This window comes from Genypterus blacodes, unplaced genomic scaffold, assembly GCF_046128005.1.
Source record: "Genypterus blacodes isolate CSIRO-AG114 ecotype Tasmania unplaced genomic scaffold, CSIRO-AGI_Gbla_v1 ptg000156l_1, whole genome shotgun sequence".
Taxonomy (NCBI): Eukaryota; Metazoa; Chordata; class Actinopteri; order Ophidiiformes; family Ophidiidae; genus Genypterus; species Genypterus blacodes.
This window is the reverse complement of record NW_027466957.1, coordinates 6,697,832-6,723,586: the sequence shown is the minus strand read 5'-3', so window position 1 is coordinate 6,723,586 and position 25,755 is coordinate 6,697,832. Positions and strand designations below refer to the sequence as shown.

Genomic DNA, 25,755 nt, shown 5'->3' with positions numbered 1-25,755 from the left:
TGACTTCTGTTGCTATTATTACCTTGAGTAGAAATACTAGTAGTGTATCTAATAGTGTATCTATATCTATATATTTGAACGGATATTGCAAATGTTTGCATGTGTGTGGTAGGTCGGATACAGTGTGGCGTGGGCAGGTATGTCTCATCTCGCCCCAGAATCATTGCTACGGTAGTTGAACAGCGACACCCTATGGTGAGCACTGGAATTACACAGTCTTGCCCTCTAGGTGGCGCGCTGGCTCCAGGTGGAACTGGAGCCACTCTGTTCGTGTGTATTTTGTGAGGTGGGAACACCTCAGTCGTCTCCTCCTTCATTTTATTTTATTTTATTTTATTTTTTTTTAATTTTATTTTACTTTATTTTATTTTAATTTATTTTATTATCATATATTATCAAACCAAGTTTATGCAAAGAGTGCATCTTAATTGTTGAATGCTGCGTTCACTTACTATCTGTATTTCTAGTGTATAATGTTTACCTGAACACATGTTTCAGGTTCCAGGGGAGTTTGTATGAAGTCAGTTGAGGTGTTATCATTAGTGTCTAGAATCCTTATGATAACCAGCCACACCCATATTCCAAACACAGCATTTGTCATACCTGCAGACTGTCTAATATCAGTTTCCCAGCGTAATTGAAAGGTGACATGATATTATCTCCATTACCAAACAAATGTGGCCTCATTAAGCCCTGGTGGTCTCCACGGCATTTCTGGGTGTGTGACTTCTCCAAAGGGGTGCGTGCTAAACCTACGCCTCTCTGCTCTACCTCTGCCGGTTGTAGGTTCTCTGTTTTCAGGAGAAAATGTTTTCCATTCCTTGGCCCATGAATGCCAGCTTTGTCCCTCCAGCCTCCATCTTGTGTGAGAAAGCCCCCCTCGCTGCACTCACCGAGCCTGCACAAACTTAACCTCTTCCCCCCTCCGTCTCACACAGGAAAAGAAACATACCGGCTCTGGTGCTTTGATTCAGGCTCAGTAATGTGGAGGCCTGGATGAAGCCGTGGCTCAGAAACCTCTGACAGCCGGCTTGAGCTGCTTTAGGAAGAAGGAAAGAGGCATATGAGCTGCTGAAGAGGGATTGAAATCATGTTAATATGATTAAGACTGAGATAATACAAGACAATCAAATGAAGAGGTTAAAAGTAATCTATATGCTGATCGCTTTTTTATCATGTATATCATTTTACTGCCACTAATGTGCAGACAAATGTGTGCCAAAGGGCATAAAGACATTGATTAGTCTCAAAGTAAATAAACTAATGAGGAAGATGACTTAGCCTTATTATCTGATTGTTCGGGCCACAGCTCAGCATATTGTGACGAGTGATATCTGTTTATTTTCCTCTTGTGCACTAAAATACATATTCTGTTTGATCTTCTGCAAGCCACAGGATGTCTGACTGCTTGTTTTATAACCACAGAAGTGAAACGCTTCAAACACATGAACTTAAAACTGCTCTATTTCCAATTTCAGTGAAGCCTGCGCCTTTGATCGAAGCTTCTTGTCACAGACTGTTAAATATAGAGGTTTAATGCTTCGCTCAAATAAAGGATAGGAGCCATTAGCCCTCTGCCAGCCAGGGTGAAAAGAATCACAGCTCTTCTCTGAATTAATTTTGACCCACATGTGGTCTCATACACACATCTATCTATCTAAAAATGGTCATCTTGATTAAGTTTATATATGGATGCAGTTATGTCACACTTCCACTAGAGGGAGCTTCTTGCACTCTGCATTTTTGCATTAGAAATCAAAAGGTGTATATCGGAATATAATGTCTTACTTTCTTGGTATTTATTAGGAGTCATTTCTTTACATGTTCTTCTCCTTCCGCCTCAACATGATCGACTACTATCTTTTTGTTGGATACTTTGTGACAATCTGGCAGGGCGCCTGTTCTCCACTGAGGCCCGTTTGTGAATCACGATATAAAAATCTAAACCTGGTTACGTTTTAAAGAGGAACAGATAACATTGTAAGACACTGTCAGTCCTCAGGGCCTGTCTGTTCCCTTCTCTTCCCCCAGGTAGGTGCAGACTACTCCCCCCGTCAACGGTGTGTGTGTGTGTGTACACAGAGGACCACAGCCACCCCTCCACAGCGGTCACTGTGCCGAAACCTAGACACCCTCTAGACCCCTGGAGCCTCTGTGCACCCGTACAGTTGTGAAAGATCAGCCTCCCCCTCCACCACCACCACCATCCCTCCTTCCGTCACCACCATCTCTTCCCCTTCCCCTACCCTCAAACCAACCCCTCTTCATCCTCCGGACTTCCACACCCTTCCTCACCCCCAACCCCCATCCTCACCATGCAGTTATCCCACTGCCCTGCCATCTCGCAGCATTCCGAGGGCCCAGCACACAGAGGCCTATTGTGTATGCCGGGAGACGGCAGAAGGCAGTATACAGTCGGGGCCGCTGAGAAATAGGATGTGTAGACTGAAGTGGACACAGTATTCCTGCTGTATATTGATACAGCTCTGTCGCTGAACGTTGCAAAGTTCTTTTAGAGAAGCAACAGCACTCTCATGAATGTCTAATGATTTGCTCCATGGGTCACATTTGTGTTATTTCATATTAAACATCCACAGAAAACAGCAAATGGTGGCAATAATTTCTTTGGCATCACTACGTTCTTCTTTCTTTCTTTCTCTTTTATCCCCACTGCTCCTTCTTTTGAAGACACGCCATAGTCAACAGTCTTTGTAGCCTCATCGTTTTCCTGCCTTGCATATATTTATGACATCTGGTTGCATGGTTCGTCCCTCTTTATCGCCTATAAAGCGCTCTTATAGAGTTTCTGACTGAATGCGACTTTAACGAAACATAAACTCGTGAACGCATCGTAATTTGAATGCATGTTTCTTTTATTATCACTGAATCCTCTTGTTCCGATCTGCCATTGAACATCTGTAATTTAACAGGCCGACACCGTCACTCCCCATTCAAACCTGCTAGAACTGCTCCTGTATTTCTTCTTCGTGTGACAGAGGCACAAAGACTTGACCTGAAATGGCAAACTGGACAGGGTGTTGGCGGTGTGTACTCCTTCTATTGTCCAGAGCACAGACCTTATTGATTGAGCTGCGACACTGGCTGTTTAAATTCCTGAAATGTTTCTGCTGCTGGGCTCATCTGCACTAATGATCGTTGTGCACTTCTGCTTGGATTTGCTAAAAACCAGCGGGCCTGCTGATTTGCTTTCCTATCAAACCACTGAGCTGTGCTGATTAGTCCTTACAGTCATGGAGGTTGCAGACAGTGAGGAATGTAATATCTAGTTAAAAACAAATTGCACAGCAGAGGAAAGACTTATGTGGATTGCAGAGATCTGATCCGTTTTACTCTCTCTTATTTCTCTCGTCTGCGTTCCCACCAAGCGGCTGGTATAGCTCGGGTCTTTGAGAGGGTTGAGATGGTTCTTTCCTGTATGTGGAATGAGCAGGGCTCTCCAGAGGGTCATGACCCTGGAATTACTGTGCCTCTCCATATGACAAAGACCCCCTTTCAAGCTCACTCACCTGGTCCCATCTACCAGAGAGGTACATGATAAAGATCATACAGACTTTTCATCCCTTTTCTACCACTGGCTCAACCTCGCAATAGATAATTATGACATATCTGTGCTATTTTGTCTTAGTCAGGAAACTTACTTAGAAGGCAAATAAATCATCTAAAACAACTATTGGGCAGTTCTGCTGTATTTCTGATATCCACAAAATCTCTTTATATAATCTCACAGTTAATCACTCGCTTTTATACTGAAATCTCTCAATGGACTTGCTTCTTAAGGTTCTGCATTCCAGAGCAGAATCGGTCTATTAACTGGTTATCACAGCCTCTTTGTCTGTGGCCTTTATCCACACACACAATCATCCTCACAAAAAGTCTGATTGTTAAATTGTGCTGTTGAATAGTCAGATTCACACTTAACATATCTAAAGTATGTATCTTATCATAATGCCAACCCTATTCAATTCATTCCAATAATGCCAGCAGATTTCAGGTACAGTTATTTTAGGTTATAGAAGTTTGTTAAAAGGCAAAGCCAGACTAAAGAAGATTAAACACATACAGGACTATGATGCCATTTTACATTATTTGTCTGAATTGTGTTTTGCCAGTTTCACTTTGTGCGTCCCAAACTGATGCAATAGCGAGCATTGCCATCTGATCAATTCCCTTCGTCTGCTGATTCTAACGGATCTGAAAGTGAAGGTGCATCTCTGGCCCAGGCCAAGCAGGTCAAGGGAGTAAGGAGGGCCTGGATTTTAAAAAAAGAGAAGAACTCCCTGGGAGAGTAGATGCTGCAGGATTGAGGGGAGGGAGATGAGGCTCAGGTTTCAGCTTTACAGGGGGTCTGGGGGACGGACTGGTATTTTGGAATATACGAAGATCCGTACAAGGCACAGTGGACATAAAACCGCGGTGCTTGCCCTGACGCGGTGGGTGCAGAGTGCCAGCTGGGGCCCCGCGTTGGATTCCACTTAGATTTTTGGAGGGTTTGACTGCATGGTGCTATAGTCTCCGGGAACACACACTTACACACCACTGACTGAGAGCCTGGTCTGCTCCATCACTTCACTTCTCACCCCAGATCCTGCATGTCTAATATTTAGACATGTTCAGTTTTGTGGATTCAAGGACTGTTCTGCTACTCGTAGCATCCCAAGTTGTTTTACTATCTGTGGTCAGATGTCAGGAAGAGGACGACCGTAAGTTATACAATTTTTCTTGTCTTTTCTACTATTTACATGAAAAAAAGTATTGTTATGTTGATGCTCAACTTGTTTTGCCATCCCAATCTTCTCTACCTGATGTTTTAGAGGTGAGGAGGAGAATTGGTCAAATAGGACTGACGGGATGTCAAATGTGAATAACATTGCATCTTAAGTGTCATCTTAGTGTTTAGATACAGAAAAACTGTGATGTGATGTGAATGTAAATGGTTGAATGACATGTATTTGTGATTTTCAACGCCGTTTCTGTTTCCTCTTCAAGATAATCTGAGTATGTACTTAATAGCAGGGCACTAATGGTCTTCGCAGGTGAGCCAGTGAGGTATTTTTTCTGTAGGATAGGTGAGGCTGTCAAGGCTCATCTGTGTGGGATGGAGGACCAGGTGAACAAGCCTCCATTTGTTCCTCACTTGCCTCCCACTGACCAACCTTTGTCTCACTGCGTTTGCTCCAAGTTTCCAGCAAATCCACATAAAAGAGCTTAAAAGAGTTTATAAGTCTGTCAATGTTCTTCACATGAAATACTCTCCTTTTTTTTTGCCACTATCAAGCAGACAATTTTTGACAATTAAGTCTCACTGGAAAGATTCCAAATGTGGGTTTTAATCTTTTGAGATATGCAAGTTCTGCACTGAAGCCACAGGACACGGCTGGAGCAGGCTGGCCTTGCATGATGTGAAGTGACAGGGTCAGATGGAGCGTGACCTCCCCAGACTAGCAGGCTCAAAGGGTAGCAGGAAGGGAGTGGCAGTTATTAACTCAGGGAGAGTTATTAACAGCAGGGAGGCGACAGATGATGGAGATTTATAACTCAACCACTTCACTGTTGCTGGTTCCCCTTTCTCTCTCCTGTAGCACTTTTTTTTAGCACCACACAAACAAAATCCAAACACACCTCATTCGTATTCAAGAATTGAAACACAATCTACAAACACGTATCTGTTAAAAATAACTTTCACATAGTCAGTCAAAAAGTAAATAGTGGCATTTAGCAGCACCGAGCTTAAGCTGTGTTCTTAACAAATCGCCCATTCTAAACTCACCAATGTGTTTGAACTGGCGCTTGACACAACTATGAGATCCAGATGGAGAAATTTAGAAGGACCCCCTGTTTACTTAAGGCAGCAGCTTGTCAATTGGGCACAGTGTCCTCCTAGTAAGAGAGGTTCATTCATTCAGGCTCTGCTGGTCACCAGAGAGCAGCGCACGCCTGCAGGTGAAACACACTCAGCCCACAATGTGAAATACCTCAAGCAGGGACCCAGACTTTACTGTTGACTGGAGCTCTTGGTGACATGGCATATTAACACTAGTCTGCTTTGTAATTTAGTTCATGAATGCACCACAGTTAGTGCTCCTTTGTAACAAGTTTTATACATATTATGGAATTTTCTAGTGATTTTCCAGCCTCAAACAACCGCCTGTGTTTGCTTGTTTATTCCACACTCAGCCTGCAGTTAAATCCCATTGTGACAAAAAGAGCCATGAAGGTCAAACATTTATTACGTTGGTATTTGTCAAGTCATTTCAGCTCTCAGGGGACAAAAATAGGAACGCCAGAAATGTGCTTACTCTGCAACAATCCTCACATTCTTTGTTCCACTTAATTTACAACTGAATATAGAGTTCAGCTACTTTATTTTATAGATTATTTATATTTGTCTCACCTCTCTTTCCTCCCTCACTTGGCTGTTTTAAACAACCGCCACCTCTCACTCCTCCCACATCCTCTCGTCCCCTAACATCCCTTCCTCACCTGCCAGTGCTTCCAACCTCTTTTATTCTACAAACAACTTTATTTTTAACATATGCTTTATCAAAACACAACGCTGTGCACATTCCAAAAACCCTTTTTTTCATATCTAACCTTTCTATCTCCCCATTGCTTTTTATTTCTGTGTCCTGCTGTCCCATCTGCCTCTCGCCCCCTGGTGGCCCCCTACAGTGGACGCGGGTGGCTGCATCCAGGATGGCCAGCAGTATAATGATAAGAATGTGTGGAAGCCCGAGCCGTGTCGTATCTGTGTGTGTGACAGCGGAGCAGTTCTGTGTGATGAGATAATCTGCGAGGAGATCAAAGAGTGTGCCAACCCAATCATCCCATCTGGAGAGTGCTGCCCCATCTGTCCTGCTGATGCCACTGCAGCCATCGGTTGTAATTTATTTATTCTCATACCCATAAATAAATTACTCTTTAGCTTGCTTTTATCTCACACTTGCTAACACTTTGAAAAGGGAACGGCCTCAGGAGCTCAATGTTCTGCCTGAACAGCAGTCTGAGGTCTTTCAGTTAGGTGTGATTTTCATTTGGACACCTTAAATTGCACATGTATAACATCTAATCTTATACATGTATGAGAAATTATCATTAAATTTAGAATTTCAGCTTCACGTTCCCGATTCCAAAGTGAATCTCTCCATCCTTGGTATGGCTGGAGATCAGATAAGCAACATGATCAGCGCCATCTCCTCCTCTTCCTCTGGAGTTAGATGGTTCCTGAGACGTGTTGGTTGTATCACAAGAGGGGAGATATTAATTCCTGCTTATCTCAACTAATTACTGGGCTCTTTGAGGTCCAAATCAGTGACTATTTTCAGCCTGTAAGGCTGAAAGTAGTAACTGGTTGGGACCTCAGCTGGAGCTGAAGATCACCCAGTGTCAAACTGAAGGTGGCTTCAAGTGAAATAACTAAAAAATAGATTGACAAAGGTCCTGCTAAGCATTTGGAGTTAATGCATCAGAGGGCCTTGACCCTTCTGTTTACCTCTGGTGTCTCACAAAACACCTCAATACACGATGACGACACAAAGACTGTTAATGAAGAGAGAATCTGGTTGATTAGAAAATACAAGTGAGCCAACTGCTGGCATATTCTAGTGCTCAGAAATAAAATCTGTTCACTTTAAACATATTCTATTCTCATACATTTCCAAGCAATCTTACATGAGCATGTACGGATGGGAAAAAAGCATTCTAATCCTGGATGTCATGCTTTATTAAACAAGCTTTGCTGTGTAATGTCCTTTGAACATCTATTAATTCTGTGGATGTTACAGCTTGCTGAGACTGTCAGTTGGTATTTACTATACTGACATTCACATTTTGCTTTAATAATTACGTCCAACACCTCTTGCTTCAACCTTCTTTTAAATAAACAAATTTAACCATTAAATCTAATCTGGATGGGTGTTCTCTTTTGGGTTTGGTGAATAGTTCGGATGTCTTCACACTTCATTGTTGGTTTCAGTTCCTAGAAGTCAAAGCAATCCTCGGTTTATCATTATTTATGATCACTTTTAATGTTGTCGTTCTCTCTTTCTCTGCATCCTTCCGCAACATCAGAGACGTTTGGTGCCCAGGTGAGTCAGTATGGTTTGGAAAAATGCTGATATCCACCCTTATTCACAATCAATTACATTATATAAATGCTACCAGTGTTTTGTAATCGGGAGCATGAAGTTGTGATATTGATTCAATCACTCATTCTGTTTTTAATCTTTTAACAATCAGGGCCAGAAAGGTGAACCTGGAGAGATTGCAGATGTAAGTACGAATCCTTCATAATGAATAAATGCTGGACATGGTCCTGCTCAATCAGCGTATGATTAAACAGGGCTGATATTGGAGTTTTCTCCAGAGTGGTATGATTGGTCCATTCTTGGAATAATTGCATAATTCTGCTTTCACTTTTGGGAATTTGGGATGTTTTGTTTAGGATTATTTCCCTACATTTTCTACGATTGACAATCAGCAGCTTAATCCACTCCAACAGAGATGAACATTTTGAATTGCTTAATTACACTTACATTTCCCTTAAAAAAAATCATGTGATCCCTTCTCATTGTTAAGAGATTAGCTACAGGGTTTTCTTACTGAACTTTGCTTGCGAGGCAGACAAAACTCCTGCATTCCTTGGACGTAATGAACCCGTTCAAATCCACTCATATCCTCCCATCACATTTCCTAAGTGCCTATGGCAGGTGAACAAAGTCAGACAAACAGAGGTTAGGAGGGGGTGATGTTCTGGTAAATTACATTCTTGTCAAATGACATCCTGTTAATAGTTTAACATCATTCATTCACCTGCCAGCAGAAGAATCTGAGCTGCACTGAAACGAATACAACCTGCATGAAAGATGAATCTTGTAATAATGAAGGTACAAATCTAACAAAGTACTTTTGTTTATCCATTCTGCAGGTTGTAGGACCAAGAGGACCAGCAGGCCCTATGGTAAATAAGACACTTTATTCATTTGAGTAACAATATTTCATATATTTGAGAAAGACTGCATGATTCTGTTTGTGAATATTGCTGAGGACAAATATAATTGTTTTTGCAGGGCCCATCAGGTGAACAGGGACCACGCGGAGAGGCTGGACCCAAGGGTGATAGAGTAAGAGACTATAAGCATAATCCTCCTACATACATGTTAACAGTTGGACCAGTTTAGCTTCACCTTCATCTTTAATCTTCCATTGACAGCCGACTCAAAGAAAATGCCCCTTACTCTTTTCCCTAGGGAAATGCTGGACCTCGAGGAAGAGATGGGGAGCCTGGCACCCCAGGAAACCCCGGAGCCGCTGGACCACCTGGACCACCAGGACTTGGAGGAGTGAGTCTCAGGGCACAGCTGTGACAGAAAGCATAAATGACACATTTATTTGATGTGGTTTTTGTTTTGGCCAAATTTGTCCATCCACACACAAGAAACCTCAGAAATGAATCTACACCATGATATTAATTATATATTCTATTCCATAAGGAAGGAAAGCAAAACAAATACATGAACAAATTAAAAATATCCAAATTAAAAATAATTGTTTCCCAAATGATGCGAAAAAGTTGAATTTGAAAATTACACAAGTAGAGCACCTACTTTTGTAAGAAGCATGTTTATACATTTTTGTGTGTTTTGTTATGGTGAGAAGCACAGAACTCTTAAATCAGTAATCCAGTTCACTTAGAGTCTGCTTGGTGTTGAATGTGTTGAACCTATGGGAACTTTTAATAACAGCAGTTTATCTGTTTGGTGTGTTCCAGAACTTTGCTGCTCAGATGGCTGGAGGGTTTGATGAGAAGTCTGGTGGCGCTCAGATGGGTGTGATGCAAGGACCAATGGTGAGCATTTGTCTCTGAGAGAAGCTCATTCATATTTAGGCTGATGCTCTGTTTTCTTCACAAACAAGCTTTAAATGCTGCCCCCCTGTGGTTGAGTAGTGTCAATCCAAAACAGACAGCGAAATCAGCTTCAATCACCTTGCTGTTGACTCTTAATCTGAGCAGATATAACATACATAACATAAATACGTCACAATAATCAATCTAATTTCCCCTTCTTTCTTTTTTCTCTTCCAGGGCCCCATGGGTCCCCGTGGTCCCCCAGGCCCCTCTGGATCTCCCGTAAGTTCAAATGTTACTCTCCTGTGGGAAAAACAAGCTGACATGAGACTTTACTGAGAATATATATTCATCAATCACTGCTGAAATAGGCTTTATTCAAATACTTCAGTCGTCTTAAAACATATCTATTATATTTGGAACTTGACACGATGGTCAGTTCAGCCACATGCTGTCACCAGCACTAAATTAAAATAGCATATTAAGATAATTGCAGTTGTTGATTAAGATTGTTCATCTTATGTGGAAATATACTGGTATTATGTTTTGCACAAGCTCCTAATGCTTCCTCCTTTGAATGTCTATTGTAGGGGCCACAAGGTTTCCAGGGTGCCGGTGGAGAGGCTGGAGAGCCTGGTCCAGCTGTAAGTGTTCAGAGCTATCCCACAATGCATTAATCATTTAAATTATTTGACTTAAAATACTTCTTTAAAGTTGAATGTTTCTGTTTGAGTTTGTCACTAAATAGATGTAGGACTTTTCCAGTGTTTGCATTTACATCACAGAGGCTCTTCTTAAGACATTAAGATGGTGCAAGTGGGTCACTGCCTCACGATTTATCTTCCTTTGTTTGATAACAGGGAGCATTGGGACCTCGTGGACCACCTGGACCTTCTGGAAAACCTGGAAGTGATGTAAGCACCTTCGAATCTGCAGACACTAAAATCTAATGTTCATTATTCAACACCACATGTTCAAACGCTCAACGAAAACCAAAGTGTATAATGACAAAATCCAACATTTATAGTTTGATTATGCTCCTATATTCAATCTACACAACTATATACATGTATGTTGCAGCTCTATAATTACACCCTATCACAACACCCGAAGCCCTATCCTGTAGTGTAATTGACAGAATAGATACATACCACCAGGGGGCACTGGTTGCGTGTGTGGTGTTATTTGTGATACTATCTTTCTCCTTCTTAGAATAGTCACAAAAATAAGAATTGCATTCAACACATGTTGTATATTGCAGTGCAGCTTCAGCTTATATATTCAACACATGATAACATGGTAACAAATCCATCAATCACCTGTTTGTTTCCAGGGTGAGGGCGGCAAACCTGGAAAAGCTGGTGAGCGCGGACCTGCTGGACCTCAGGTGAGCAACAATCACAATCTGAATAAATTAATCTATTACCAACATAACTTCATTTGTTCTTACGCCAGGATGACACCAAGACAATAGAGATGTTGCGAAATATCCATCAAGTAAAGAATTTGTTTCATCATTTCAGGGAGCTCGTGGATTCCCCGGAACTCCTGGTCTTCCTGGAATCAAAGGACACAGAGTGAGTGCTTCACTACTCACTGCTGAGCTGAAGAACCCAGGAAAACTGCTCAGCATCCTCACACACCTGCTGGCTCATGAGGCCTGATGATTGCCTGATGCGTGAGTCCTGATCAGTTTTTTCTTGTTTCTCTCTAGGGTCATCCTGGTCTGGATGGAGCCAAGGGAGAGACTGGAGCTGCAGGAGCCAAGGTAAGCCATCCTTACCACAGGAAACGTTTTGCTTTGAAATAAAATCAATAACACTTCACATTTCTCTTGTTGGGATTACGATTTTTTTTTAGTTTCATTGACTTCTTTCTTTCTTCTTCAGGGTGAGGGTGGTGCTGCTGGAGAGAACGGAGCCCCAGGACCAATGGTAGGTTAAGTATGATGCCGCTCAGATGCCACTCAAAGTCCATACTTTGAACTTTACCTGACATAATGTGAACACATCCTCCAGTCTACTGACAGATCACAGGCATATACAGTAAATGCTGCAGGTGTTTCATGTACTGATCATGTTCCTCTCCTGTCATAGGGTCCCCGTGGTCTGCCTGGTGAGAGAGGACGTTCCGGAGCTGCTGGCTCTGCTGTGAGTAACATCAGCGGTAGTTTGTTTGCACCCTGTGTTTCAATCATTTAGAGTACTGGACTAACTATTGGGTTTGTTCACCTTTCAGGGTGCCCGTGGAAATGATGGCTTGCCTGGTCCTGCTGGTCCTCCTGTAAGTATCCTTAACCTCCTTCCCACATTCTGTTCATTTCCTTTTTTTGATCATACAAACGTTCACAACACAAGCAAGTGATGAGTCTCTAACATGGAGGCTTTATCTTTCCACAGGGGCCCGTCGGTCCTGCTGGAGCACCCGGTTTCCCAGGATCTCCAGGCTCAAAGGTTTGTACTTATGTTTGTCTGTGGCAGATCTGACTTTGTAGACCATTTGTAGCGATCAGCATCTTCAGTTTCTTCAACACTGCTCGCCTACTATTGTCTTCCATTTTACCTCCTGGTGTGCAAGTTTCCGCCTCAATAATGATACATGTATTGTGTCCTGTCAGGGAGAAGCTGGTCCTACTGGTGCCCGCGGAACTGAAGGCCAACAGGGACCCCGTGGAGAGGCCGGTACCCCTGGATCTCCTGGACCCTCTGGAGCATCGGTTTGTTCATTTTGAACCATTGAATCAATCATCTCATTGAACATCACATAGTTACATGATCTTTATTTGTGATAATGCTCTCCTGTTGCCATGGATACAAACTGATATGGTACTGTTCTTCTCACTGTCTGTGTAGGGTAACCCTGGTACTGATGGTATTCCTGGAGCCAAAGGATCTGCTGTAAGTCCATCTCTAATGTCACATTCCATTACTATATAAAAGATACTGCTCATGTTTGTTGTGATTCTAAATGTTTTGCTTCTTTTTGCTTTGCAGGGTGGTCCTGGTATTGCTGGCGCCCCTGGATTCCCCGGCCCCCGTGGCCCTCCAGGACCACAGGGAGCAACAGGATCTCTGGGACCCAAGGGACAGTCTGTAAGTGACATGAAGCTGTGTGGAACATCAATGCTTCTTTAGACTTATAGTTAGGCATTGTTATGAACATCACCTTTCTTGTCTGTATAGGGAGACCCTGGTGTTCCTGGATTTAAAGGTGAAGCTGGACCTAAGGGAGAGCTGGTGAGTTGCTCTGTTTAGATTTGATTTTAGTGTAGCTTTTAAAACACCTTTAACAACTGAATCAGAATACCAACAAGCTAATTCAACCCTATTCATATGTGTCTGCCAGGGCCCCCTTGGTCCTCAAGGTGCCCCTGGGCCTGCTGGTGAGGAAGGCAAGAGAGGAGCCAGAGGAGAGCCTGGAGCTGCTGGACCCCTCGGACCTCCCGGAGAGCGAGTCAGTGATTAGGATACACAGGAATATTGATCAATAGTAAGACTGAACTCGCTGTTGTTCTTGTTTCTAATCGTGTTTCTGTATGCAATTGTTTACAGGGAGCACCTGGTAACCGAGGTTTCCCAGGTCAAGATGGTCTTGCTGGTGCTAAGGTGTGTTATCCTATAATTGATGAGGAGGATGCTGTGATCATCAACCGGCCTGCCATCTTCCTAACATTACTATCAACCATAACAACATGCTGAGGACATTTCTAACCTCTATATCCTTTTCCTTTTGTAGGGCGCCCCTGGTGACCGTGGTGTTGCTGGTGCTGCTGGGCCTAAAGGTGGTACTGGAGATCCTGGACGCACAGGAGAGTCTGGTCTCCCTGGAGCCAGAGTCAGTACTTTTACCTTTCAACCTACATTAGTGATGTATAAAATAATCACCATCAAGCCATTTAATATGATTGTTTTGTGACTTTCATAGGGTCTCACTGGTCGCCCTGGAGATGCTGGTCCTCAAGGCAAAGTTGGCCCCTCTGTAAGTATGATGAGTAAGATGTAAAGCTTTAGGTATTGATGGACATGTGCTTGCTTACATGTCTGTGAAAAAGCTTTGATCGAAAGTTAGAGTCAGATTTCCAAATATATAGAAGTATATTTCACTTAACAAAAAGAAAACAAAGAAGAAAACAGAGGCAGGGATTTACAATATAACTGAATGTGGTCCTGTAATGAGAGCCTCGTAATGAATAGTAGAGTATAAATGCATCATACTCGTTACAACAATCAGTTTCCATTACTTATTTAAGCCTCATTTACAATGCAGGTTTATAGAATCCATTCTGCTGAGACCTAAACTTGTTTTCCTACCAGGCTCAGAGCTCAACACACTTTAGGCTACAACAGCTTCACATGTAATAAGGAGAAAAAGGGGATTTGTTTACTTCTTGCACGCTGCTATTACTGTCTGTTTGCATGAGTCAGTTTAGTGGTTTCTTGCCTGTAGGTCCCAAAGCTGATTTTGCAATTTCTTCACTCTGTGTCTGTGACAGGGTGCCGCTGGTGAGGATGGTCGCCCCGGCCCACCTGGTCCTCTGGGAGCACGTGGACAGCCAGGCGTGATGGGATTCCCTGGACCAAAGGGAGCCAATGTAAGTTGTAGGAGACTGTGGCAATGTCAGAGGTGTTGTTGTCACATATCCACAAATACATCTGTCTTAAACTGTGCAGCAGTCAAAGCTAATACAACTTTCTACAAATCATTTAATCATTCGTTCTTCTTCAGGGTGAAGCTGGAAAGCCCGGAGAGAAGGGTCTTCTGGGTCGTACTGGTCTGAGAGTGAGTATATTTTCTCCATAGATATTGTACTTTAATCATAACAAGTGGATTCCTTAATTCCGTTTTCTAATTTGCATTCTCCTCTCTAAACAGGGTCTGTCTGGAAAAGATGGTGAGACTGGTCCTGGTGGTCCCCCTGGTCCCGCTGTGAGTATTTCACTCCTGATCTTAGAATTTGGGATTTGATATGTTCACAATTTACCATTACATGAAGGCTCAGTCAGTTTACAGAGTTTCTGCAGTGTACAGTGTGGCTCATCTGTGTTTGTGTCTCTTTTAGGGACCTGTTGGAGAGAGAGGAGAACAAGGACAGCCTGGACCTTCAGGTTTCCAGGTGAGCTGATGTCCATTACCCATTTATTTCTGTGAAAGCTCAATACACAGTTTAAGAGACTTCTATAGTTGTATAGCCACAACTACTCCCCTATATTCCACATAAAGGGATTGTTCATTTTAGTTTCCATGTGAAGGAATATATCAGGAGCTTTATATATGTTTGTTTTGCATTATGAAACACCTGGTCGGTGAAAACCAGGTGTTAATAAGGGATTCTGAGGGACTCGTTTTCTCTCCATTTTTCTCTTTACTTTCTATAAATGGAAGCATATTCTGAGCCTTGCTTACCACCAGATGACCCAGTTTTTAGTAACTATTTTGAACAGCGCAGCAGGAAATTGGCTTTTTTTGGTGGTTCATCTATTAAAACAAATCCTTGTTCATTTCGGTAGAAAACCTGAATGAAGCCGAAGATGTCACTGCTGGTCTAGAAAATAGGAACCAAATGTGAATAATTTGTTTAAGCAACCAAATGTACAGTAACTATGAACTGATGTCAGCCTGAGAGCAGCAGATACACTGTGTGAGCAATGACTTTATTTGCATCATCATATAACTCATCCCTCTGTTGTTGTGCAGGGTCTGCCCGGACCTAGCGGTTCCCCAGGAGAGGCCGGAAAGCCAGGAGACCAGGTGAGTGCTGATTCTGTCCTGTCACATGCATCTGTGTGTCTCTCTGTGTTCTAGATTTAAATATCTGTGTGCAGCTCACATTAAAGGTATTTGCAGCATTTTCAATTAACCATTAAACTCATTTAAAACTTAAACATGGTTTTACATTTCACATTCATCAACATTTCAAGCTAAAATTATTCACTTGATCTGCAAAATGCTGTAATGCACCAGCTGCTTTAGGCCTCAAAACCAAATGAAAGGCTTTAGATCAGAGCTATCGTCTTTGATGGAGAGTTCTGTTCCCTCTTGCCTTTTCAGCCCTTGTTGTAGGCATAAATTATTGTGATTTAAAATTTGTTACTGCAGACACAGGAGTTTGTTCTCTTGAATGAACCTACTTGTCTATCACATCTGTTTTAATGCAGATGAAAAATGTCCAAACATTTTGAAAACCTGTGTGTGTGTGTGTCTTTCCCCTCTGCAGGGAGTTCCTGGAGAAGGTGGAGCCCCCGGTGTTGTTGGACCTAGAGTGAGTTTACATGTTCATGCGTCTCATATACAGTAGCAGGTCTGACAGCAAATCTCATCATTAAGTTAACGATGTCATACTCCACACAAAAGTATGAAGCGTTTAAGAGGAATTGTTGTCATTTCTTGTTCTTGTTAATCATTTCTGTTTGGTGCTTGATAGGGTGAACGTGGTTTCCCTGGAGAGAGAGGTGGTGCTGGAGCTCAGGGTCTTCAGGGACCCCGTGGTCTTCCTGGAACACCCGGAAGTGATGGACCCAAGGTGAGTGGACAGATTTTCACTCCAGTGTCTCCTGTGTGCAACATGGTAATAAAAAGAACTTGTCAGTTGTTGTTCAAATGAACTAATGTGGCTCTGAAAAGCCAAATATGTAAATGGTGCTCAGCTCTACGGTGAGAAAGTATTTCTTCCATTTATTTTTAATAAAAATCTATATAGTTTTGCAGTGGGATGGTGATCAAGAGCTTCTTGATTTTTTTAGGAAAATTTTTTCTTGTTTATGTCGACCACAGACCCACAGGCTTGATCTACTTCACAGCCTTATGATGAATGATGAAACCTTATTTATGAGATTTGCAACCTTGATAAATAATAAAACACAACTTTTTCCTGACTAGTGATCAGCAGCATGTCACCTTCCTCCATCCATTTATATTTTTAAAGAAACTTACAATTCTACTAGACTAGACATGACAAAACTATAGACTCAAGTGTCAATTCTGACATAATGGAATAGTAAACTCACAATACACATAAAGAACAAAAACCCCTGTGTAATAGTTGGATTCTGTTTGTCAAGTGAACTCTTATTCTAATGCAGCTGCTCTTCCTCTTCTTCATCAGGGAGCTATTGGACCTGGTGGCTCCGCTGGATCCCAGGGACCTCCCGGCCTGCAGGGTATGCCAGGAGAGAGAGGAACTGGCGGCATCCCAGGACCCAAAGGAGACAGAGTGAGTGAACTATATCATCTGCTGAAGAAAACACTTTTCAATTCAATTCTCAATTTGGTGCACTGATTCCAGGATTAAGCTTCATGACTTTGAGTTGAGTGTTTCCTCTTTGCTCAACAGGGTGACAATGGACAGAAGGGACCTGAAGGTGCTTCTGGAAAGGATGGTTCTAGAGTGAGTTCAACATAGATACTTGTTTTCCTAATTTTTTTTACAATGATTCTTTGACATCAATTGAGTAAAGCGAGAACTCTCCTGTCTCCATTTCCTTTCTCATCTATAATATTTGTTATCTTTCCTTCAGGGTTTGACTGGTCCCATTGGTCCTCCTGGCCCATCCGGACCCAACGGAGCTAAGGTGAGAATCACAGTGTCACCCTTTAAATGTAAAAGGATGGATTGATTATTCACTGTATGTTTTACAAAATACACCACTGATGACTGATGGTTTCTGTCTTACTCAGGGTGAGACTGGTCTAACTGGTCCCTCTGGTGCTGCTGGTTCCCGTGGTGCTCCTGTAAGTTCCTCCCTGCGTCTATTTTATGGTCATATGTGGGTCAATACTATAACATGGAGGCTGTTTCCAATCATTTGTACACATTTCATCTTTATCACCAAGTTTGTGTTTTTTGTATTCCACAAGTGTTTCCGAAGATTTGTTGCTTGATGTTTGTTGAACACACAGCCACAGATTTTAATGACAAATACAAATTTCAGTTCTGTGTATTCCTGTAAAGATGTGATAGCATGTGGCCTCTAGGTGGCACTGCCTCCACGTCATAGATAAGCAACCATATTTATCCTTCAAGTCATACTTCCTGATACTTTCAGGTCCATGTTGCCATGGTATCGAACATCAAGGCTGCCATCTTCATTGTTGTCACATTATGTATTCCAAGGCTTTAATAGACAAACTAATAACTTCTTTTGATAATTGTGCCGGCTGAGCAAATGTGTTCTCTCTTTGGGAGCTTTAATTTCCAGTTTGGTCATTTGGTGAATATTTCGTATCCAGTCTTGTTGAATATACTTCAAATCATACAATTCAACACTTTATGATACACACAAACAATAACCTTGTGTGAGATGTACAGAGACTTGTGTGTTTACAACTAATCAACTCAAAATTTAAGGGTAAATCCTGAATCCCGATAAAATCATTTGATCTATGCTCAAAAGTATTTTCAGCCATTATTTGCTTTACTGACCTACAGTCTTCTCTGTTCTCTTTCAGGGTGACCGTGGTGAGGTCGGTCCTCCTGGGCCTGCTGGCTTTGCTGGTCCTCCTGTAAGTCAAATCACAAAATAAGTGATTAATCAAGGAAACTAAATAAAAAAATATTTGTAATATTTAGTCCCAATTCTTCTTATTCAACCATCACTGTTACTGTGTACATATCTAGGGTGCAGATGGTCAGCCTGGTGCCAAGGGAGAGCTGGGTGAAGGTGGTCAGAAGGGAGATGGTGGTGCCCCTGGACCTCAGGGACCCTCTGGAGCTCCTGGACCTGTGGTGAGTAGTCAACCTCAGTCCAAAATAATGTTCTAGGGTTCTTGGATAATGTCTCTGGGTCAGATTAAACATGGCATGTGCACCATTATATATAATGTTGTACATAAGTTTGCTATAAAGTCACTCTGGCCCTGTATTAACATTAATTCACTTGTCTTCTCTTTAGGGTCCTACTGGTGTATCTGGACCTAAAGGAGCCCGTGGTGCTCAGGGCGCTCCTGTAAGCATCTCCTGTTTTTACTTTTATAGATATATTCATTACATTCATCTCATCTCTTCATACGATTGATTTATTTGTAAAAGCATATGGCTGAATTAGATTGAATTTATATGATCAGAATTTTACTGTTAAAATACTGATAATGCTCTTTTCACTCATCATTGTGGGAAATCATCATCAGCTCTAAGAACAACAGCAGCATGTATAGATGGCATTCATTAATGTGAAAGTTAATAGTTAACTTTGAAAACAGCTCTAGTCTGTTCTGGATGCAAAACATTCAATAACATTGGAATTGTTTACATTTTAGAGTGTAAGATGCATGAGAATCTGAGAACCTGAGAAATAGCTAAATTCTCTACATTTCAATGTCATTCAGGCTGATTGATTCATTTACACTGAGGGAACATGAAGGCCTCATCATATGTCTTTATGTATGTCACAGTAATAGGTGATATATGAAGCTCAGTGGTGTTTACTCATTTGTTTTGTTGTTGCTGACAGGGTGCCACTGGTTTCCCTGGTGCTGCTGGTAGAGTTGGAACTCCTGGCCCTAATGTGAGTCTCATCATCCTTCACAACACCTGACAAGACAAAATGATAAAAGCATATATGTCATGTCCTTCATGTCTGTGTGTCTCACCGCTATCTCTTTGTTCCTTCCCTCTCTCCCGTCATAGGGTAACCCCGGTTCTTCTGGCCCTGCTGGCCCCTCTGGCAAAGATGGACCAAAGGGTGCCCGCGGTGATGCTGGCCTCACAGGAAGACAGGGAGATGCTGGGCTTCGTGGACCTGCTGGACAACAAGGAGAGAAAGGAGAGCCTGGAGAGGAAGGACGCGCTGTAAGTCTGAGTGTCTCTTGTGATTTTAGTTTGCACCCCAAAGTAACCAAAGTGGCTCTTTTAGGAGGGACATGCTGTGACCCTAACGCCTTTTACATAATGAAGAGGACATTAATTATGACATATAATATATTATCTTACCATTAATTCAGAGAGGAAGATACTTTCTAAACTCAGTTTTTCTGGTCTTATTCTACAGGGTTCTGATGGACCTTCAGGTCCCCAGGGTCTTGCTGGATCTCGTGGTATTGTTGGATTGCCTGGTCAGCGTGGTGAGAGAGGCTTCCCTGGTCTCCCTGGACCTTCTGTAAGTGGATTGGTTCAAATGCTGCTCAGTTGTGTCCCCTTTATAATTTGACAGACTGAGGCTTGATTCTTTCTGTATGATGTCGTCCAGAAACGCATTGTCAGGTCAATACAACAACCTGGTTTCTGATATTGTATTGTAAGTAACTTTTTTAGTATTGAAGTAAAGATGTAGATGATTGAAATCCTAATGAAATCCATAGAATACAGTCAGATATGAGGATATATGAACATTTACATGATCAGAAATGTACTGATTGGACCTTTAATGTAGGTTCGCCCACTTGCACTTCAAAGTTTATTTATTATTTTCTTGACTGGTGTTTTCCAATCAACACAAAACTTGGACCCTCATTGCAAAGGTGCCTTCAAGTCAAAGTCAAAGAATATCAGAGAAATGTTCTGGGCCTTGAATGTCCTCACTGATGTTAGACACATGTTAACAGACTAATATGGGCAACAGAGCTGCTACTGGCTCAGTCTGAGTGTGACATATATTTCCCCATGTGTTTCAGGGAGAGCCTGGCAAACAGGGAGCTTCTGGCTCCTCTGGTGACCGTGGACCTCCCGGACCTGTAGGACCCCCTGGACTTACTGGACCTTCTGGAGAGACTGGTAGAGAGGTCAGAATGAAGAAACCATAATATTTTCAACAACAACTTCTCTGAAAAAACATTGAAAACATTAGTTGTCCAGGATCACCTGGACAACATCATTCTATAAAGCAACAAAAAATGAAAAGTATCAAAAATGGTCTAACTTCCCTGTTCCTGTGACTCAGGGAACTGGTGGAGCAGATGGACCTCCTGGTAGGGATGGAGCTACTGGAGTCAAGGTGAGCGACATCAGCGTCACATTTCATTCTCAAACCAGTTCAACCATTCGTTTCTGGTTTGCAGCAATATGTTCTTCCCCAAGTCATAACCTTGTTTCTCCTGCAGGGAGAGCGAGGTAACACTGGCCCCGCCGGTGCACCTGGAGCTCCAGGCTCCCCCGGTGCCCCCGGTCCAGTCGGACCCCTCGGCAAACAGGGAGACAGAGGAGAGTCAGTGAGTAACACAAACGCAGAGGATTTTACCACATAAATATAAGGCTGATGATGAGCAAGGAGCCCTTCATCTTCATTTACAGTAGAAGTTTAACTGTAACAAAAAATGAGAATAAATAGATAAATCGAATAGATTACATTTACAGGTGGCAAAAGACTTAAAAATGGAAGTACTGTCACTCGATTTTCTTGTCTTTTTTTATGTTTCCCTCTCTGTTAATCCTATAATTTTATGATAACATGATGAAGCACTGACATTCTTATTTCTTCTTCAGGGTGCTCAAGGACCTGCTGGACCCGCTGGACCAGCTGGTGCTAGAGGAATGGCTGTGAGTGTCTCTAACTGCTTCCTCACCGGGATTCTATTTCTTATTAGGTTTTGATTTTACGTGACTTGATTTAGAATTCTATTAATACACTACACACATATATTTCAGGGACCCCAAGGACCCCGTGGAGACAAGGGAGAGGCTGGCGAGACTGGAGAGAGAGGACAGAAGGGTCACCGTGGTTTCACCGGTCTGCAGGGTCTTCCCGGACCTCCTGTAAGTCACTCATCCGCGCAGCACCTTTGCATTTGTATGTTCTACCATCTGAACCGCTGTATCTGTCCAATTAGGGCTCCGCTGGAGATTCTGGATCTTCTGGACCCGCAGGACCAAGCGGTGCTAAGGTGAGAATAATGAGCAGTGTTGGAAAAGAAAGACTCCATTACGTTACGTTCTATCTTAGAGATAGAGGCTAGTCTGCTGTGGCATCTGTAGGTATGTGATGGTAATGAAGGGCAAAGGTCATTCTTTTTGTAATTCTCCAATTGCCTGACAAAGACAGAGACGGGAGAGGCAGTGGGCTTTAATTATCCACCGCTGTGATAAGATGGGCAGCTGAGACATTTTGTAATTACTCCATGCGAGGAAAGAGTCAAACAGACAGCAGACGCCGTCACTTTTTAAAAATCACTCCTGCTGAGATCCAAATTGGACTTTAGTATGAACTTGAGATTAGCTAAGAGCTGCCTGCGATAATGAAAATGAAGGGAAATGTCACCATGCAAATAATCTCCACGCTTAATAAGACAAAGTGCAGGGGAGGTGATTGGGGGTAATTAAGGAAGACGATGGCCATTTTCACTTCTTTATCAGATAAATTGGTGGTTTTAGATCCTGGCTGAGTGACAGAGATCTGCAGTTTGAGTATAAATCATCCTTTTAATTTTGTGCATCTTTGTAAAGTTGTTAGCACCCTCTCCTTTTACTTCAGTTAACACTCTACTGCTACTTGTCTCATGTAGGGACTCCCTGGACCAGGCGGACCTGCTGGCAAAGATGGATCTAATGGACAGCCTGGCCCCCTTGGACCCCCTGGACCTCGTGGACGTTCTGGAGAAAGTGGTCCTGCTGTAAGTATCTTCAGAAGATACTATTCTACATCCACACTGTTAGTCACTGGATCCGTTCAAGCCCATTTATCCTGCTTGATGTCTCTGATACACTTCTTGTTCTTCCTCACCCTCAGGGTCCTCCTGGTAACGCTGGACCCCCTGGACCTCCTGGTCCCCCTGGGCCCGGCATTGACATGTCCGCCTTCGCCGGTCTGTCTCAGACTGAGAAGTCCCCTGATCCTCTTAGGTACATGAGGGCTGATGAGGCCTCCAGCTCCCTGAGACAGCATGACGTTGAGGTCGACTCCACACTCAAAACCCTCAACAGCCAGATTGAGAACCTGCGCAGCCCCGACGGCTCCAAGAAGAACCCCGCTCGCTCATGCAGAGACCTCAAACTGTGCCATCCTGAGTGGAAAAGTGGTAAGTTGGAGGGCAGAGGACATATAGACCAGAATTTGTGGATCGCAGCACTTTGCACAACATAGAATCTGCTGGCTGAAAGAAGCTGAAGAACACCATCTCAGGCTGTTATAGAGGCCAAACTGTGTCATTTTTGTTATTTCCCCTGCTTTGATAGTCTATTTATGTCCTCGATCTTTGTGAAACAGCTAAAAATGTGTAGCATTTGCTGTGACCTTTTGCATACAAGTCTTTGTCAAATGAAATGACCCACTAGAAATTATTAAGAATTTTGTACCATGTACTCTTCTGAAATGCCATAAGAGTCGCTCTCATAAAGTGATTATCTGAAATTCACTCTAATCCATCTGAGATTAGCTGTGATCAATAATTACAGACCAATTTCAATCTCTTATAACAGTACAATTCCACTAAAGCCAAATGTTTAGAACCAAACTATTCAGTCAACTTACTGCTGTCATCTCCTCAGGTGACTACTGGGTTGATCCAAACATTGGCAGCACAGCCGATGCCATCAGGGCCTATTGCAACATGGAGACCGGAGAGACCTGCGTCTACCCAAGCATCGCCAGTGTACCAAAGAAGAACTGGTGGACTAGCAAGAGCAAGGACCGCAAGCACGTCTGGTTTGGAGAGACCATGAACGGAGGCTTCCATGTAAGTGAGCTTCTATATACCAACACATTAATGTACATCTCTCTCTGACTGACCGTCTAAACCGAGCACTGCTCTGTCTGCTCCTACAGTTCAGCTACGCTCAGGAGGGCCCCGCTGCCAACGCTGCCAGTGTCCAACTGACTTTCTTGAGGCTTCTGTCTACTGAAGCAACCCAGAACATCACTTACCACTGCAAGAACAGCGTTGCCTACATGGACCAGACCGCAGGCAACCTGAAGAAGGCCTTGCTGCTGCAGGGCTCCAACGATGTGGAGATCCGTGCGGAGGGCAACAGCCGCTTCACATACAGCGTGCTGGAGGATGGCTGCAAGGTAAGGAGGAACATGAAAGATTTTAAGACATATAAATATGCAAGCTATTTGGATTGATCATGTCGTATCCCAGTTGTTAACACATCTCCGTGCTCTCAACCAACAGAGACACACAGACCGGTGGGGCAAGACTGTCATTGAGTACAAAACACAGAAGACCTCCCGTCTGCCAATCGTGGATATAGCTCCCATGGACATCGGAGGAGCGGATCAGGAGTTTGGAGTGGATGTCGGCGCAGTCTGCTTCTTGTAAAGTGGAATATCACAATGGCCAAAAAAATAAAAAAAACAAAACAGGAAATAAATAGACTCAACCATGAAACATTACACATACTTTCACCATAAAGAAGACAGGAAATTATAAAGAAAATTGATACTTTTTCCTCTCACAACGAAGTGCTCTCCAAGTTGTACTCCCTGGATGTTAGCACTGAAGGGCACCGGCAATATCTGTACGTCACACCAACATTCTCTGTCAACCCCGCTTCCTGAGATCCAGTCATGTTTCCCATGGCCCACTGTTGACGAGAATGAGTCCGCGCCAGGAGGAAGAGGGACCAAGCGAACAAGTGATGGAGAACAGAAACATGACTTGATGTCACTTATTTATTGTCTAACCCAAGTGGGCAGAGTTGAGGTAGGACTGGACGGGTTTACTTCATGAGTAAGACAAAGCCCCTTCCACTACAGAACAGCCACACAACCTCTGTCCCAGTCCTACTCCACCTCCCTCCCTGTTTCCCTCCTGAACCCACAAATCTGGCATTTTTAATCAGTGTAGACCAAACTAAAATAAAATAAAATCTCAGTAAGTAGAATCAAACCCAGGAGCTCCCAGCCTGTCCATCCTGTGCGGGAGCTGTGTATTATAAATCCTTGGTTCTATTGTTGTAAAAGTCTGTGTTTATAAACAACCAGATGGTTTTATATATATTTCCACATTATGTGTGTACATGTGTCTATATGCACACCAACACTTTTTGGAAAGTGAGGTTTCATCTGGGATGTATGTTTCATTGTCCTGTACCCCTTGACTGCCCATCAGAGGAAGGCATTTTTTCCCACTTACCATCCAAAACGGTTCAGACCAATTCGAGGGGAATTAGTTTTGCTTTTATTGTAGTCATCCTGATTGTTTAAAGCTACCTCACGCTGAAAAACAAAAAGTGAAAATGTTTGACTTTAAAGTCCGAGCAGAACCAACAATTCGCTTTTCAGGTGGATCTGGGGCTGAACGGCCATCTTTGCATTGGGTTGCTCTCTCTCTCTTCAGAAGGTGCTGTGAGTTCTGTAAATCAGTCTCCACCATTGTTTCCCCCCAAAACGACCCCCCAACTCCCCCCCAATTCCCACTAGCCTCACACCACACACACAATCCACCCTGGAGGTCGGGTGCAGTAGGGTAGGACAGGGGGAGACGGGGCTACTCGGAGACCTTCCTCTGGAGACAAACGTCCCCAAAGCTGAAGGTGGAACTCTGAGGAACGCCATTCAAAAACACAACCGGGGTGGGTTGTCTCTGTGTGTGAGGGCGTGTACATTTTTTTAATTAATTTTATTATGATCATGATCTTTTTATTTTTTTTTGTTTTATTTTGTTACACTTCTTCTAATTGATGTAAATTGGAAATAAAAGGAAAACCGAACTAAGAATGAAGTCGATTTTTAATTGAGTTTTGAAACAGAAATAGCCTGGGGGATGAATTTCTTCTTTCAGCCGGACCGATCACGTGTGCTTTAATGTTAGGGGTTTGTTTTTTTGATAGTTGTATTTCTAGAGATCAGTTACTCTTTGACTGTGAGTGCATACTGTGTGCGAGTGTGTGTGCATGTGTGGGAGTTTAAGACTGTGATGCAAGTGTGTATTTTCATGAGAGAATCTCATAACAAAAAAAGAAACAGAAGTACTGTATTAGTTCTCCGGTTTCAGGGTGGGGATGGGCATGGTTGGCCTCTGTT

General features: G+C 42.8%; 1 protein-coding gene across 1 annotated transcript; it reads left to right on the top strand.

Annotated features, from left to right (window-relative positions):
* Positions 1-4,458: 4,458 nt before the first annotated feature.
* col2a1a (collagen, type II, alpha 1a) lies at positions 4,459-25,367 on the top strand. Its single transcript, XM_076167133.1, has 53 exons — positions 4,459-4,721; positions 8,089-8,105; positions 8,257-8,289; positions 8,945-8,977; positions 9,087-9,140; positions 9,267-9,359; positions 9,788-9,865; positions 10,103-10,147; positions 10,456-10,509; positions 10,726-10,779; positions 11,199-11,252; positions 11,389-11,442; positions 11,580-11,633; positions 11,755-11,799; positions 11,962-12,015; positions 12,104-12,148; positions 12,265-12,318; positions 12,483-12,581; positions 12,718-12,762; positions 12,859-12,957; positions 13,048-13,101; positions 13,211-13,318; positions 13,417-13,470; positions 13,601-13,699; positions 13,790-13,843; positions 14,358-14,456; positions 14,591-14,644; positions 14,738-14,791; positions 14,925-14,978; positions 15,560-15,613; positions 16,080-16,124; positions 16,287-16,385; positions 16,968-17,075; positions 17,196-17,249; positions 17,380-17,433; positions 17,540-17,593; positions 18,311-18,364; positions 18,480-18,587; positions 18,754-18,807; positions 19,312-19,365; positions 19,488-19,649; positions 19,849-19,956; positions 20,471-20,578; positions 20,737-20,790; positions 20,897-21,004; positions 21,279-21,332; positions 21,441-21,548; positions 21,623-21,676; positions 22,295-22,402; positions 22,519-22,807; positions 23,277-23,464; positions 23,554-23,796; positions 23,903-25,367. Exons 1-53 carry the CDS (start codon positions 4,628-4,630, stop codon positions 24,047-24,049), a joined length of 4,257 nt encoding a protein of 1,418 aa, XP_076023248.1. The 5' UTR covers positions 4,459-4,627; the 3' UTR covers positions 24,050-25,367.
* Positions 25,368-25,755: the final 388 nt, after the last annotated feature.